This window comes from Serinus canaria, chromosome 1 (genome assembly GCF_022539315.1).
Source record: "Serinus canaria isolate serCan28SL12 chromosome 1, serCan2020, whole genome shotgun sequence".
Taxonomy (NCBI): Eukaryota; Metazoa; Chordata; class Aves; order Passeriformes; family Fringillidae; genus Serinus; species Serinus canaria.
Window position 1 is genome coordinate 29,317,863 of NC_066313.1, and position 17,237 is coordinate 29,335,099.

General features: G+C 41.0%; 1 protein-coding gene across 1 annotated transcript in view; it reads left to right on the forward strand.

Annotated features, from left to right (window-relative positions):
• Nucleotides 1-9,751, forward strand: part of ACER3 (alkaline ceramidase 3) — a 56,389-nt gene extending 46,638 nt beyond the window's left edge. Inside the window, exons 9-11 of the mRNA XM_009102696.4 lie at nt 1,355-1,459; nt 2,983-3,028; nt 3,539-9,751. Of these exons, the coding sequence (XP_009100944.1) occupies nt 1,355-1,459; nt 2,983-3,028; nt 3,539-3,592 (205 nt within the window). The 3' untranslated portion in view covers nt 3,593-9,751. The remainder of the gene's footprint in view (nt 1-1,354; nt 1,460-2,982; nt 3,029-3,538) is intronic.
• Nucleotides 9,752-17,237: the final 7,486 nt, after the last annotated feature.

The window sequence follows — 17,237 nt, forward strand, 5'->3', positions numbered from 1 at the left end:
GGGAAAAAATGTTAGTGTCTTTCCTGTAATACTTGTGTGGTTATGGTGCTAGAAAAAAAATATGCTTGTTTACTAGCTTTAATCAGACATCTGCAGAGCCTTGGATTTCTCCAGGAGGTATAATAATTTGAACCTTTGGAGAAAATACATTTAAATCCCTTGAAAATCTCTATTCTTTCAATGTCTAACTTGTGAATCATCCACCTACCTGCTCTGATGGGTTTTAAAACTGTGTTTTGATTCAGGGTTTTTTGTTCCATATTTCAGTAAATCTGCAGCTTATTTAAAAAAAAATCAAAATAGCAAAAAATCTGTAGAACTCAGTTTCTGTGGTGGGAACCACACACTTTTGAATTTGAGCTTTGAAATTTTCTGCCATCCAAAGGCTCAAAGGTTGTGCCAGGCTGCATGTTCCACTGTGTCATTGCTGGGCTGACTCCGTTGGAGCTTTGTGCTAATATTTGTGACTGAGCAGCTTTGGACCAAGCACTGTAATATCAAGCAGTAAGGACATATTCCAGGAGCTGCAGATTTTTCCTCCTTAACACATGCAATTGTTGTTTTCAATTTTTTACCTTGACAAGTGAAATTAAAGTGGAAAAAAAAAGACCAGCAGATGCAAACAGTTCCTCCACCATCAACCAAAATAGGCATTACCTGCAGAAGCCTAGTGAGCAGGAGAAATAAGAGCAATGTAGCAATGTAGTTCCTTCTCTTTATTTCTGTATCTCCATCCCTTAGCCCCTTCCCAAGTTTGCTCACAACCCATAACTACAGAATAAAAAGCATGTTGGTGGAGTATTTCAGACCCTCTCCTTTAATTGCTTCCTAACTAAACACCCACTTTGTCCCTGATTTAGAGTCCAACAGAGAAAGGCAAGTTGAGCTTCCATGGACCTGCAGAATAGGTGGTGTGATTGACAGATTTAAAGTGATGATGTCTGATAAATCTCATTTTATTTCTTGGACCTTAAACTCAACATTTCATCCTATTGACAATAGTTCACAGGGTTTTGTGGAGGAGAATGGTAGAATTCATTTGGGACTGTAGGGTGCCATAAATATATTCTCTGAAATTTGAGTCCAGAAGTAATTGGTCGCTCATCATATGAAGAAATGTCTGTTTTCTTTAAATGTGTAAGAAAGTCAGTTTGATGATATTTCTTTGTACTGGCAGTGTAAACTATAACTGTTGCTCCTCACCTACTGAAAGCCTGACTCCATGAAGCCTTACCTGTCCAGCACATGCCTGAGATATGGAAACAATAATGTGTGATCTGATAATCCAACACTGTGATTTGAGATTGCTTAGCTGGGAAAAACTATTCCAATGCATGGTATTTCTTTCTTTCAGAGCATTACGAGAGAAGATGCCTCCTGTGGTGGGAGCTGTGACACAGTTTCATGCATGGTGGCATATTCTCACAGGCCTGGGTTCTTATCTTCATATCCTGCTAAGGTAGGAAATGTTTTCTAAACTGGAAGTTCACAGAGATCTTATGAGTTTTCTTAGCTTCAGATGCACTTCAGAATGTTGTACCATCCAGAAGAGCAGAAAAATTACTTATTGAACTAGTGTATGGTTTTCTTTCCTCTTTGTAACTGATCTAAAAACTCTCTTAAAACTAATCTATATTTTTCAAAATGTAATCACTAGTCTTTAAATAGTCATGGTTCTTCAAGAAAGTTTAATTCAGAAATGGGAACCCTGTGACAGTTAAACTAAAACTATTTGACAGTATATTAATTTCAGAATGTAAGCCATTAATACTTGTCTGTTCTTGAGCAGCAATCCTGAAGTACTTAAACATGTTTAAATTTAGGAGCTTAACAAATCTTTTGATAGACACCATCACTCCTGAAAACCAGTGGGCATCCCTCTGTAGTGCAGAAGGGTGATGGCTGAAACAGTTGTAGAGGAGCTGTTCCCAGAAGGGCAGGGTATTAGTTTGAGAGAAGAGAATTAAACAGGAATGTAAGTTGGCAAGTCTGGAGCCAGCAGATTTTCTAATTTTTGCTCTATACCACCATCTAGTGGAACCAGGGGCAAGAACAGAATGTAAGCTGAAATCTTTGAAGAATTTCTGCAGTTTGTTCATCATCTAATGAAATAATATTTTACCACTTAACCCAACACAAAGAGAATGTCTGTTTTATGTTTGTATCCTATGTAGTCAAGAACTTGATTACGTATCAATTTTTCTACATCTAACATGATATTCACCTTTTTTGTCAGATGTTAAAATACCTAATAAAAGGAAAACGCAAGGAAAAGAATACATTTCCACTAGATTATCTGATAGCTCATAATTACATTTATGTGTGTATATATATATGCAAACATATTTACTTACACATATGTAAATGTATATATACATAGAAATATATCAAGGTATATGGAAACAGTTGCTCCATTTTGGTTTACAGGTTGTCTGCTACACTAAAGAGCTTGAGGTAATATTTTAAAGAAAATTCCTTGCAGGAATCAAGCATAGGCAAGGTTTTTCCAAAATGCCACAAAGTGGCATTGCCAATTTAAAAAATGTGAGGTCATTCACAGGAGACAATCTACTGAGAGGAGAAAGCATCTAAGAACAAAAATAAGATACAGAATCAAGCTATTCTGCTTTTTCCCTCCTTTAACATCTGCTGTATTTTGTGGTACACTGATTTAATTTCATCCTTCTAAAATGACAGACTCCAGTCCCCTGGGGTTTTTTTGTGGTTTTTTTACCTCTCAGGGTTTCTTTCTTTCTCCCACATAGGTGATAGGGTAAATTATTTTGCTGATTATTCTGCTACAGGGGAATTTACTGGAAGTTAACATCTCCTATGTTGACTAAATCTAGGCAGAATAGGTAGCTCTGCAATCACAGAAACAATTCTTTTCTAGCTGGAAAATGAAACTGGGATCAGGACATCCTTATTTTATATGCTGTCTTATACTTGAAATTTTAAGCATGCTTTTTTCCTTCTCCTCAGTTTATATACAAGGACACTTTTCCTGAAACACAGGCCAAAGGTGAAGGTAATCAAGAAGTATTTTGTGTTTATTAATGTACATTTGGATATCTTGTGCTTTGAACTGTTGGCAGGGCTCAATAATGATGCCTGTTAGGGTAACTGTCTTTGACTTCTGCTTACATCCCAAGAAATGCAGTTGAAATTTTTGTAGAATCACAGAATGGTTTGGGTTAGAAGGGACTTCAATGATTATCTAGTTTCAGCTCCCCTGCCATGGGAAGGAACACCTTCCACTACACCAGGTTACTCAGAGCCCCCAGGTTACTCCAGCCTGGCCTTGAACATTTCCAGGGGTGGAACATCCACATCTTCTCTGGGCAACCTGTGCCAGTGTTTCACCACCCTCAAAGTAAATAATTTCTTCCTAATATCCAATCTGAACTACTCTCTTTCATTTTAAAGCCATTCCCCTTTCATCCTATCATTAGACTATGTTTAATAGTGTTTGGTTTCTGTTCCAAGAAACATAATGTTCCAAGGAATCTTTTCCCTATTCCTATTTTTCTTTTGACAGTTTGTTTTTGGAATATGGCCTGTTCTTCTTGTGGAGCCACCCAAGAACCTTTGACTGAGCCCTGGGCAGCCACACATGATCACCTGGCCTGGCTGAATAAAGCATTTCAACAGTTACTCTGGCTGAAGTGTCAAAATTCTGGCTCAATCCAAGTACCATTGCTGTTAAAGGACTTCTCTGTGCTACGAAGCCAGTGGGCTGGAACACGGCAAAGAGCTGGCACACAAGGGAAATAGCACTTAGTACAGCTTTATTCTAAGTTGTTAAAACAAAGATTAAGACACAAGGGTTTTATGTATATATTGTACAGCTGATGATATTGAGGTAATATTTCGTGCTGGTCACAGAAAACTAACCATTTTTGAAGTGGATTGCATACGTTTTTTTCATTCAGTTTTTGTTCTTTCTGTGGTCTAAACTAATATTAGTAACTGAATGACAAAACTAGGCCATTGATGGCCAAGCTAAGCATCTGTGTGGCCTATAGTGAACTGAATGCTTAACCCAAACTACTTTAACCTTGCACTTTTATACAATTAATGAAGTATGTAATGGTTGATTTAGGCCTTTATTCTACCTTGCTTTTCCACAACCTCCTTCGCAATTTATATTTCAAGCAAAATGGTTGGGATACCTGTGCCATTTAGTTTGTTTTGTACCAAGCTTGTTTTCTCTGTAGTCTAACTGAGAGGTTCATCATGGAGGATGTTCCAAAATGTGACCAGCAGAAGACACTGAAATGGTGAAGCTTTATAGGTGTTCCTGTTTGCGTCTGGGAGCTCAATTCATAATTTTTATGACCTGTGATTCATTGCAAAAATGAGAAGTGACTGTAGAAACATAAGAAACACTCTCTTTTTTTTATTGTTATTTACATACCTAACTTTTCTGTCCCTTTCTTTAACTTCCCATTTCCCATTCATACTACAGATTGACAAACACCTTAGATGAGCTCTAGTTCAGCCTTGAATTAATCTTCTTCTCACTTTACAAGTCTTAAATATTGGTGGGACTTTTAGAAGCATCTTCTTATTCAGAAACTTAGAAGGAGTAAAGAACAAGACTGAGGCTGAGGATATTCCCAAATACAAGGGGCAGTGCTTTGCTTGCTTTTAAAATCTGTCACATGCTTAGTCTGTGAGAAAGCTGACCACCTTTTGAAACCAAACTTAGGGGATTAATGAGGAAGAAAAACCCTGTTTTCTGCAATTTTTATCTACCCAGCTGATTAAAGTTAGTAAGTAAATTTAAAGAAAATATTAAACTAACACAGTTTTTCGAAATATACCTCAAATGAAGGCTGTGATTTTGATGCTCTTAATTTTGGGGCAACAAACAGAGTCTATCTCTGTGCCTACTTGCTGCCATTCTATGCAATTTTTGTCTGCTTTTGATGCTCTGAGGAATTTATCCTTCTTGCCATGAAGAAGAAAAGGGAAGCTCTCAGACTCATCCAAAATCCCATTTTGTATTGATTTACAACATGCTCACAGCAGCAAAGCATGGTAATATAGCTGTAAAGCTGTCTCCCAGGTCTCAGAGTCCTGACTATTGAACAATCAGTGCTGGCTAAAATGGTCTCCTCCCTTTTCTCTGTTTGCAATTTCTCTGCTACATCCATCAGTAGCTCTTCTACTGATGTGAACCTCCAAATTAAAATATGGCTTCTGTTATGTGACAACCCTGGACCCTTGAGATCAAATAACCCCAAACTGCGTTGGAAAAAGATACTTAACCTTGAGTGAGTTCAGTGAGGTTTAAGCACGTACTGATAGCAGTGCATTTCAACCTGTACACCCTATAAAGACACCTGAAGGGTAATTTTAGAACAGCTTTGATATCAGTAGGCTCCAGTCCCATAGACAAGGTCAGCCTCTGTGCTGGGAAATTTGAGTGCTCTTCAGACTGAAAAAAGTTAGCAGAACCAGCACAGAGGTAGGAAAAAGCTGTTAGAGTTCAGGTGTCTTTAATTATCCAGAAGGCCTATTTTTTATAAAGAGATTTGAGAACTGTTTCAAAAATGTAGCTTGAAAATAAGTGCCTGCCTGTTCACCTCCAGGCTTTCTCAAGCATTTTCCCACACACTGTATCCCTTTTTCTTATTTAATATGTTTACATGTGTTTATAAGTTAGGGAAGGAGTCTCGTAAGAGAAGCAGTGCAGCAGCAACATATCAACAGTCACTTGTGACATCTGCTTGGTATGATACTATTTTTATGGAAATGGAAAAAACCTTTATTTTAGTGGCCTTAGTTTTGTTACTGAAGGATCTGGGGGCTCTGCTTAGTTAATTAATTGCAAGAACCAGAGTGTCTTGAAAAGCCACTTTCTTATTGATCAGGCATCTCTACAATTGTATATTTTAAAGATATTTGTTGATTCTTCTACACACTTGCAACTAGGAAGTCTATGATGGAGGCTTCAGATCTTGTTGGATTGAATTGTTAGGATTTTAAAAAAATTGAAAAGCTCATATTTTAATTTTATAGTGCTGTTAGTTTTTCATTTATGTATTGTTTGTTGTTGATGGTTTTTTTTCTTAAAAAAATTAATGCAAATTGGCTTCTTCCTGCATTCCAAATGAGCAAAAACATGCACACCTCTACTTCCCTGCCAGCAGCCTTTCTTTCAACAGGTTATATTAGACCCTGAGGAATGTAATTTACCTGTGTATCCTTCTTAGCATAAATAATCTAAAATCATGGGTGCTTTGGTTTGACTGCCTTACTGATCTTGTGAGTGATATTGAAAATGACAAGCTAGTTTTAACTACATGTCATTGAAATTCAGACTGCCTTTTCTAGTGCCTGGAAAGACTTACATTCTTACTCCTTTAATGTGTTAAATGTCTGTTAATTGCTTTTTATTTATGTCACTTGTATGCCAATGTTGATTTTTTTTCTACAGACCTTAGAGCAGTATAACACAAACTTTTCCTGCACTACATCTTAGCAAGTCATGTGTGATCCTATTTTTGAGTAGGATTCAGACAGCAGCTACTTAAAGGGAATTATAGAAGTAGCAGGTGTCATTTGATTTGAATTCTGCAGGATGTGTTGGACAGACTTGATAACAATGAACTCTTCTATTCCCTAACATCTATGAAGAACCAGGAAATCTGCCACCATACAACCATCAATTTGACACAGATGAGCAGTAAGTAGCTCTGCAGTCCATGAGCTGAAAAATTCTTTCTTGGAAATAAGAGGAAAAACTTCAAAATTACTCTCACAGTACAGATCAAACCCATACCTAATTCTGGGAATTTAGATTTTTTGGATACAGCTCAAGGTATGCATTCTCCAGTGAGGAGGAATGTCATCTATGTTTCAAAGGCAGTGCTGTTGGCTAGCAGTATTAGTCATCTCCAGACTTCATTGTAATGGATTTTTCTGTTAGCACAGGGCTGCTGGGCTGCCCATGAGTGTTTAAAAACTCCCCCCAGTCAGAGTTGGAATATGCAGTGTTACCACTTGCCAGTCTACCTCTGTCATGTATTGTACCCTTCCTTTGCCCTTAATTACATTTGCCTAAATGTGTGTGCATCAGAGCAGCCTGACCTAGACCATGCAGCCCCTGGGAGTGGCAACAGTGTCGTATTGATTCCTGGCTGACTCTTCACTGCCTGTGAACATCCTCCCTTGTTTGGTGTCTGTCACCCACAGCCTGTGCTCAGTCTGCCTCTCATCTTTGTGTAAGTCTGGCTGCTTTAGAGAGTGATTCGAGTAGGAGGACTTCAGACAGGTGTAGTGAAATCTTTTGGGAGGGATATAGTGGAAAATATTGCTCTTTAATTAGTTTTAATTCTCTTTTAATCCTGTTCTGTGCTGTCTTGCTTGGCTAAAGCTGAATTGTATGATTTAAAATGCAGTTGATTCTTTTGGCCAATCGTGGATTTGCTTCTAACACCTCATTTCAAGCAGCTGAATGTGTTTTTCATCAAACACTTCCATGTGAATCTCAGCAACAGAAAATCCTCCCAATACTACCAGTGTTTCTCGCAGTCACTATCACCTTGTTTAATCTGCATTCAAGAATTCCAGTAATACCATTTTTTAAAACCTGTTTCTCTCTGTGGTTATATTGCAGCATTTTAATAGGAGGTGGTGAAACAATTCAGTACAGAAGAGATGTAACAGAGCAGCAATGCTGTTTTCTTTAGTAGACATCAGAATTCAGGAGCACACATCCATTTTGGGGGAATGTGTGCCCTGTAATTTAGATTAACATATTCAGGTAAAACTTTCAGTTTACTTTAAACCCCATCTGCACTTTATAAGTAGGCAGTGGGAAGTTTTAACCACGAAGTGCTGTTTGACTGTGAGACTTTACCATGAAGAGGGATAAATGATGGAGTCTTCATTACACATGAGTAGAGCAAAGCCAGAAGGAGATTAAGAAATCTTACATGAAAAGAGAATAACAAAAGATTAAGCACAGAATCCTGTATTATTACGTCAACCACCCTCCTGGTATCTGCACTTTAGATACTTGAATGTTTTGCTATTTATACATTTAACTTTCCATGTTGACTACTGCTCTCTTCACCACAGAAGTGATGTAGTTTCTGTTACATTCAGTTCATTGTAGATAACTTAGAGGTGGTTTTATGAGGATGGAACATGACACATGTTCTGAAATGTTTTGTACATGAATGAATGCATTTCTGACCTATCTGGAATGTGTTCTGCCAGCTTTGTTTGAGAATCTGTAACCTAAAGATGGAGAACTTTCCATGTAACTATTAAAATTTGGTTTGGGTCTCTTTGTTCAGTTTCTCACACACAACTGCCTACAGCTGCCAAGTGCCTGATCTCATTGTTACAAGGCTTTTCTGAGAGCTGGGGCTGTGTTTCCTCCTGAGGTCTCTAAGACAAAGTCTTTGGTAGGTGGGGGTCAATATTTATTTAAGTCCTGCTTCTGCAGGAATCCCAGTGCAATTTTTACTGGCTTTCCTGTTAGTTATCCAATACGTGTCTGCCTCTGACTCAAGCCTGAGCCTGGTTACCCACCTTCCTGATGCTGTTGCATCTTTCCAGGCTCTGAAAGCTAGGTGAGGGATTTAGCTGTACAGGAGGTGTTTATTTCGGGTTGTGTAGTTCAGTGACAGGCAGTGTGAGGGCGCAGCAGTCAAGCAAGCACTTTATGCGGAGCCCTTTTATTGGAGCTCCCAGCCAGAAGTTTCAGACAGGACTGGAGACAGGGGGATTTGTATGTACAGTTTGAGAGGCAGGTTTAATGCCTGAACCTCTTACTTTACTGCAGAACTCTCCCATTTTACGTCTTGAAATTTTTATGTTTGACTAAGTATGTAATTGTAGATTTAAGAAGAACTAAGTTCAGAGTTCATGTGAGACCCTAAAACAGTGCCTGCAATTTTGGGGTTTTTTTGCACATATATCACACAAAATGATAAGAGCAGATTGTTAAGATTTTTTAAAATGCAAAGATAAAGGGTCTTTTGCTTATTTGTCCACAGGAATAGCTATAAGCACAATCTTAGATTCCTTCTTCTGTCCCCAAAGCTCTGGAACATATATGTGTTTCTCCAAAGACAGTGCTGAATAAAATGGCTCATAGCAAGTTATGTACCAAAATGTTTTCCACATTAAAGGTGTGGAAGAACTTTGTTTGTGTATCCTATTGTTCCTTGGATTTTGGAAGAGATGGTTCCAAGCAGCATAAAGCAGTATTTACTCCTTAGACTGAACAGAAACTAGTTTTTCTCTTGATTTTCCAAATTGATGTTGACTGTGTCATGTTGATTGTTGATCTCAGCGTAATGCATGGATGATGCTACAGTCTGATCAAACATCATCTGTCCACCTGCAGTGGACATGAAATATCCTGTTCATTACCTGACCAAACTTTTTAACATTGACACTATGAGTTCTAACATGTGGGTTTCTCTTCCTGAACTTCAGTACATTGTTGCAGATAGATGATAACACTGTGACAGATGAGTAGCAGTTGACTTGTTGAACATAGCTACACTGAGAAATGCTTGTTGACAGCTTTGATACACTGAACTGACTCTTCCTACCAAACCAGCTGGTAACCAATGTTAGGCTTATATGTATCAGCATATCTTGTTTTCCAAAGCACAGTAGCTTTGAAATATTTAATATGTTTCATTTGTTATTCATGCTGCAGTCAAGCACTAATTTGTCTTTATAGTACAAACTATTAAAGAATTTTGTTTTAAATACAACACTTCCCAGGTGGTTCTTGGTGTCTGGGTTGCACAGGGCTGGTTGGTTCATATGGATGCTGTTCAGTAGATGGGTGGTTGTACATCTTGGCCAATGGTGTGCAAGTAGAACAGCAGGATTTGTGTGTCCTGCATGCATTGGGAAGCTGCCTGCCTGCAGCCAAGAGCCTTCATGAAATCCCCAGTCTTTCTGCCTTGTGCTGGGGCCCTTTGGGCACTGGGCCTTGCTCAGAGTGTAGTAAACACTGCAGGACCATCTTCCCTTCCAAGGCCTTCCCCAGCACATACTAGTTAGAAGGGACTGCAGGTAGGTGATATGGATGGGAGAGGAAAAGGCAGGAGTCAGGTGAATGTGCAGGCAGCCCAGAGTGTGCAATTTGCACAGCCTTTGCTTCAGCCTTTTCCTCTTCCTTTCAGTGAGACAGGAGGATAATCACTGCAGGGCAGAACCTTTCCAGGCAGAAATTGTGGGCAACCAGGCACTAATCCAGCAAGTCTCATTACACCCCAGAAGCCAGAGTCCATGAGGTTTTTTCCCCTCTTCTGGCTGTTCTCCCAGGTGCTCAGAGACCCCATTTCTCCTACTTATCTCTCTCAAAGCTGTGTCTGCAGGAACAACCTGGAGTTAACTATTCAGGGGCCAAGACACAAGGTAGCAAACCTCAGAGCCAGTGGTGTGAATGGCTGGGGCAAGCTGTGCCATCTCCCCTCAGGGGTGCTGCATATAGAGGCACATCCAGGCTTCGCAGACAAGCATTGCCAGAACTCTGAGGCTGGGTGAAATCCAACTTTGCATATTGAGCTTGTGGCTGGTCTAGAGCTGAGTAATACTTTGAAATTTCCCTGGGGATAAAAACACTGTGGTTCTGTCAAAGCCCTCCTCCCAAACAGAAAATTAAATTTTGAGCTTGACGATTCCCTTTCAAGACTGCCAATTTACTTGCAGCTTTATTAATTTCTCTCCTTCCCCCCACTTCAACTCCCCCCTTGGTTTGTTTTTTTTTTTTTTTTTTTTGTTGTTGTTGTTTGTTTGTGGGGGGGGGTTGTTGTTGTTGGTTTTTGTTTGTTTTATTTTTATTATTCAGCCTGTTCAAAGACTAAAACTGAAGGTCTATGCTTGCACCACTTAAATCCCAGTGGCTCCAGTCATAGATTTGGCTGTTCATGGTGCTGTGTGGAGAGAGTTAGCAGAGGAGCTAACTATCCAGCCTGGATATTTGTTCCTAATTTCATGGAGATGGACAAGACGATGGAGTCACTAATGAAGCTGTGGTGGATCTGTCTCTTCTGTGGGTCATTTTTGAGGGGTTCTCTGATGGGTCCCTATGGGGACATGGACCATGGTTGTGCTGGCATGAGAGAGGATCAACAGAAGCAGGACAAGGACAAATGCCTGGATTCAAACTTGGTCACCCAAGAGGAGATAATGTGATGAGCTCAAGAAGAGGTGCCTTGCACGCTCAGCAGGAGCAGAGATGGGATGATGTCCTCATTCACCTTTTGTATGTGAGGGACACATAAAGCTCTGTATTTGCCAAGACAGAACTAATGTTGTGTGAAGCACTGTATGTGATGGATAAAACATCCCAGCCTACAAGCAGGAACTTTGTGGATTTACTTTAGACCTATTTTGCAATCATATAGTTAATTTGGCATCCTGGCTCCTAAACTCCTTTCCAAGGTGAGTCACCCCCAAGCTGGATATCTCACCTTGCTCACATGCAACACCCAAGGCTCTCAGTGCATGACACTTTCCAGCTGCTACAGCAATACAAATAGCTACTAAAAACATCCAACACCATTAATCATCTTCACTCAGACTGACTTTATAATGCATGCAAGAGGCACACACCAACCTAATGAAATTAGCAGTAATTAGTGGCCCTGACACACATGTAGAGCGAACACAGGGACCAGCTGGAGCTTGTGCAGGTCCTGTGGACCTTATGCCCACGGCAGAGCAGCCAGAAACACCTTGGGACATCGAGGGTGCTGACTGATCTTTCATCCTGGAAATCAGGTAGGTGAGTGCTTATCAGCAGCTCACATGATCCTGCAGAAATGGAATTAAGCAAGTTACTCTGCTGATGTAAACTGATGTCAAACCCTTAATATTTATAGGCTGGCTGAGTATCAGAGCTGTGGTGATTTATGTGGATGTCCAACCTTAGCACTGCTTTTTCCTCATAGCCGGTGTGTTGACTCAGTGCCGAACAGTGGAACGGAGTACATTTGTTAAAATATTGCAGTATTGTAGAAGCCTGGGGACAAATCCAACTTCTCAGGTAGGATAAGTGATGAACAGAACAACCAGATCCCCTCTGCAGCCAGGCAAACCTGTCCAGGCACTTGTGAGTCATTGCTTCACAGGGTTTTATTGCTTAACAGGGTTTTGTTCATTTAGAGTCCTCTGAGGGTTCATTTGTTTTGGGGTTTTTTTCTTCTATTTGTTTGGGATTTTTTCTTTAATCATCTCATTTTTAACATCCCACCTCAGCTGAAATGAAAGCAAGATTAAGTGCTAGTTACAAAATGAAAAACAACAACGAACCTGCAAGCCACAGCATGAAAACAGAGCTGCTACAGAAGGGATATTTTTATACAGGCTATCTGAAAAACAAACAAACTCCAGCTGTTTTCTTGCTGCTGACATTAATTAAAGCAGGAGGGCTGATTAACGCTGTGGACTTGTTTCTGCTGAAAATCTTTCTGCCACATCCCCCTGGATTTAACAGTTCACTATCAATTTGCTTTGCAACCGAGGCACTCGAGCACAATCCCTCAGAGTGGTTGTGGCTCTTCAGTAATGCCCAGGACATCTGACATTAAGTGGCTTTGTCCATATGCTCACATCATGTGTTGTTCATGTTTAGGGTGGAGTAAAAAGTCTTTTCCACATGCCATGAGCTGTGTTACATCCCAACAGATCCCTTCTTCTCCAGTAAGCACCAAGGGCACATCAGCAACCCCTTGTCAGGTTTCTACAACCATGAGAGCAACAACCCCAGGTCAAACTCATGATGATCAGGCTTTAGGGGAAATCAATGTTTAAATATATTGAGGGCAGAACCCTAAATTAGAATAAAAATCTGGCCATTCTTGCCTTAATTAGGTTCAACAGTGCTAAACACAGTACTGGAAGCAATTACCTCCAGCAAGTGTGGTGATTTATATCTGGAGTGGAAACATCATCATGTTGGAAGGCTGAAGGTAAAGAACCTCTCTTTACAAACTCTGATTTCAAATGAAACCCTGTTGTTATTCTGCCTGAATCCATGTCCAGCTTGGCTGTGCCTTTTTAGAGAGCTGTACTTTAATTGTATATATATACTGTCTGATAATATCAGAGATGGCAGCTTGAAGCTTCAAGCTCCTGAAGCTTGAAGTTGGAAGTCAGCAAATTAGAGAGGGCAGAAGGAGTCTCATTTTATTCATTATGGTGTGACAGTAGTTTTAAGCCTCATACATGGGTCCTGGAAAAGAACATATATCTCTATGAGCTGTGAAGGTACGGCTCATGTCAATATAAAGACTAAAACTCTACTGCTCTTTCATTAAAGGATATATTTTTTTTCCTTGGCTTGCTAATGAGAAGTGACTGATGTGATTCCTGCAATCCTTGCACTCACCCAGATCTGAGGCTGTGGGACCTCTCCTGACAGAAACCTCAGGCTGACAACATTAATCTGTGGGTATGACTGGAGCAATGCCTTTTCAATTAAGGTGCCCAGAGGAAGGGACAAGCCCTGTGTTCCTGGTTGAAGTGTCTCACTGGCTAACTCACCCCCAGATCAAAAAACTGGCACACAGCCACACTGTGGCAGTGGGAGCTGAACCAAAAGCACAGGGGTGTTTGTGCCTGGGACTTACCCTGTTTCCCCTTGGGGGAACGAGACGAGCCAGTGAGGGCTGGCACAACACTCCATCCCTACAGCTGCCATGCCCTAGCACAGCTCAGCCTCTTTGAAACCTCTGGGGACAGGGATCCTACAGCATCCCCTGCCTGCCCACTCCAAAGCTAGATTTGGAATCTATTCCCCAACAGAGCAATTAGATACAAGCCTTGTCCCTCCTTTGGGCTTTTTACCTTGTAAGAAGCTGAATGTGAAGGGGAATTTAATCTTCCTTTTTTTCCTCTAAATTATTGATGTCACTAAACTGGTTGTTTTGTTGGTTTTTTAAGAATTTTTTCCCAGTCTTCAGAGTTGAAATAGGAACTTTTGAAATACTTTTTCCTCTGTCTCTTTTTTGCTTTAATGCCTTCTTTTTGGCAAAGACATCTAACAATGAAAAGATGTTCCACTGGCTGTGTGTATCATCAGCCATTAAAACACCATATGCAAAGATGAAGTAATCTGGATGCTTTGAGATGGATTTATATCCTTGGGCAGTAAGATTTCCCAGCCTCATACATGGTGATTGGTCTTTCTGTGCTGTGTGACTACTGCTGGGTCTGTTCATTCTCTCTTTTTCCCTTTTAAAATACAGAGATGTGCATGTGAGACAGTGCCACCCCCAGGGAAATCTTTGAGCAAGATCAGGGGCTCTCAAAGGGCACAACACCCAGGTCAGGCATCCCAAATCCCTCCCATAGGCCCCATGCAGTAGAAATTATCTCCTTCCACAGCCCAGGTCCTTGAGGTCCACTATGAGTACTGTGGCAAGTCCTGGGCATTTAGGTGGCAAGCAGCTGCCCAGGTGAAAGAGGCTCCACTGAGAATTAAAGGTCAAGCTAATAATTTTGTCTTTGCTTTTCCTCACCAAATGATTCACATAATTGTTTGCTAATTACAAAACTGGAAAGTAAGTAAAATTATCTGAGTTACTGAAAAATAAGGAGGACTTCAGATTGTAAGGAGGACTGCTGGCTGCAGTCTCTGATTGCTAGCCTGTATATTAATTATTTTCCTGCTGATTCAGAGGGAAGATAGCCAAACTGTGAATCAGCCCTACCTCTTCTTGCAAATACCTATCATTTCCCTAGATCTCCTCTCCAAATCCCAGCCAGGTCTGGCAGTGCTTTGTTAATGAGATCAGTAATTGCAGCACGAGACTCTGCACAGTTGCAGAGTCAGGAGAGAAATAGACTAACTCTGCTTCTTCCACATTGCAAGGAAAATGCTAACTGTGAGCTGCATTTCCTACAGAAGATGGATTGATATTTACTTTTTTGCAGGATTAAAGGGTTCCTGATTTCTTTGCCATTGCATCCGACAGACTGTGCTATACCGACTCCTTTAAAAAAAAAAACACTGAGAATCCAAAACACAAAAAAAGCCCAAATTCCCAGCTCCTGACCACTGTCCAGCAGCCAAGACATGCCTCCTTGTGTGAGTGAAAGCAGATATGAAACAGATTTAATGAGGCAACTGCTTCTTGGCAGCACCACAACTCTCCTCAGAAACGGTATGGTTACTAATTTACCTGACTAATGCAGTTGTATTGTGCAAAAATATGGGAGAAAGCTATTTGGAGGGCCAAGTAAAGTTTGAAAAAGAACCCCATAGCTAAATCAGCAGGCTTTGCTGAAGTTTAGGCAGGCCTTAGACACATCATAGTTTTGGGGGTTGTGGAGAAGCATTTCTGGGAACCCTCTGAAAACTTAGGGGGTCTTGTCACCATGTCTGCAATGCCTGAGGCTGCAGTGGTGATACAGAGCATCTAAAATTAGAATCATGGAATGGTTTGGGTGTAAAGGACCTTCTGGATCATCTAGTTCCAACCCTGATGTCATGGGCAGGGACACCTCCCACAAGAGCAGGTTTCTCAGAGCCCCATCCAACCTGGCCTTGAACACTTCCAGGAATGGGGCAGCCACAGCTTCTCTGGGCAAATATTATTGTCATATTCTCCTCAAGACTGAAACATTCCCATTCCCTAAAACTTTGTAAAAGAGGGAAATGGAGATATATAAGATGTCATTGGTTTAATTACCATCCAGATTATGGGTGTGTGAGGGAACTGTCTTTCTGCTGGTAAGCACCAGTCTCATCAGCTGTGCTGGATAATTGCTGCTTTCCCCAGTGCATTTAAAAAAGCACATCCGGAGCTTTTAAAATTATGCTTGAGTTCATTTCTCAGACTGGCAGCAATGAAAGACGATTGGTGTCAAAGATCTCTGAAAAAAGTACATTTGGGAACATCTCCTTCTCATTCATAGTCTTTTTGGCTACAGTACAATATTTTTCCCCTAAAACATAGAGCTTGGAGGGGAGGACATGGCAGAAGTCAATCACCAGACCCTGGCAAGAAGTGAGGATGATTTCTGAGCAAATGTTGAGTACCCAAGTCAAGGCTCTTTTGAACTCCCAAGCAGAGCATCTCAGTTACAGTTCAGAGCTTAGATGAGGATGTTAAGAAGTGCCTTGCTCCTGGGGTTTTCACGAAGAATTACATCACTATTGTTTTTCCCCCACAGCCTCCCTTTCCAGCCTGTCTGTACTGCAGCAAATAAATCTTGACTGCACTGATGGTTTTATGCTTGCCTTGTGTTTGAAGCTCAGCCCAGATGAAGCTGAGGTGTGGAGGTGACCTCTCCAATTAATACCCAAGCAATATCCCCTGAGCTCTGTAATCAGAGACACCTGGGAGCAGATTTTGGAGTTGGTTTCCTCACCAACTGCAGGAGTCAGCACAAGTGCTAGAGTTGGCTGCAAGCTGATGTTAGGTCAAGGTTAGGCTGATAACAATACATAGAAGGAAGTACCCTACAAGCCTCCAGGACATTGTCCTACAGATGTTCCTTCCTGAAGAAGAGAAGGTTGTAGAACGAAAATATCTGCCTTGGAAGTGGTGGAGAAATTCACAGCGGTCAGGTTCCCATGGGGTGACAGTGATGAAAACAGGAGAGAATGATTCCTGGTTCCTGGTGCAGGGGAAAATGGGACTGTTGGAACACATGGCCACCGTGACAAAGTATCCTCGGCCCCTCCAAAATATCCATTTCCTTGAAGTGCAGTGGAAGGGCAGGGTGGCCAGTCCATGGTCCTGGAGTTCACTGGAGGTAGCTCAGTAAGAAATATACTGCACAAATTTAAGCAGTTCCTGGGGAAATTTGTCCTTTCAGATTTGCTGGCGACTCATCTTACTGTCTTGTTTTGCAGGAAATCATCTGAGTCACATTTGCCTTCTTCTGGGAGCTTTGCTCTACATTAGTGGTAGCAAGGACTTGGTCATGGTGTTCACATGAGGTCCAACATTTGCCTGCTCCTCCTCCCCAGGTATGGCCACTCCAAAAGCCAAGGAGGGCAGTCCAAAAGTAACATCTGAGGATCACTGCCTGGAACAACAAAGTCTTCTGCCACAGGATCCAGGCAGTGCTTTGATGTATCTACACCTTATAAATGGGCAATAAATATTGCTAGGCAGCTGAGAAGCAAGGAGAAACTCAAAACACAGCAGGCTTTTCCAAAATTTCCTTAGGAAAAGAGAATGCTGTCTTTCTGTGAGTCCTTCAGAAACAAGCCACTGCTTTTGCACAGAGAGCAT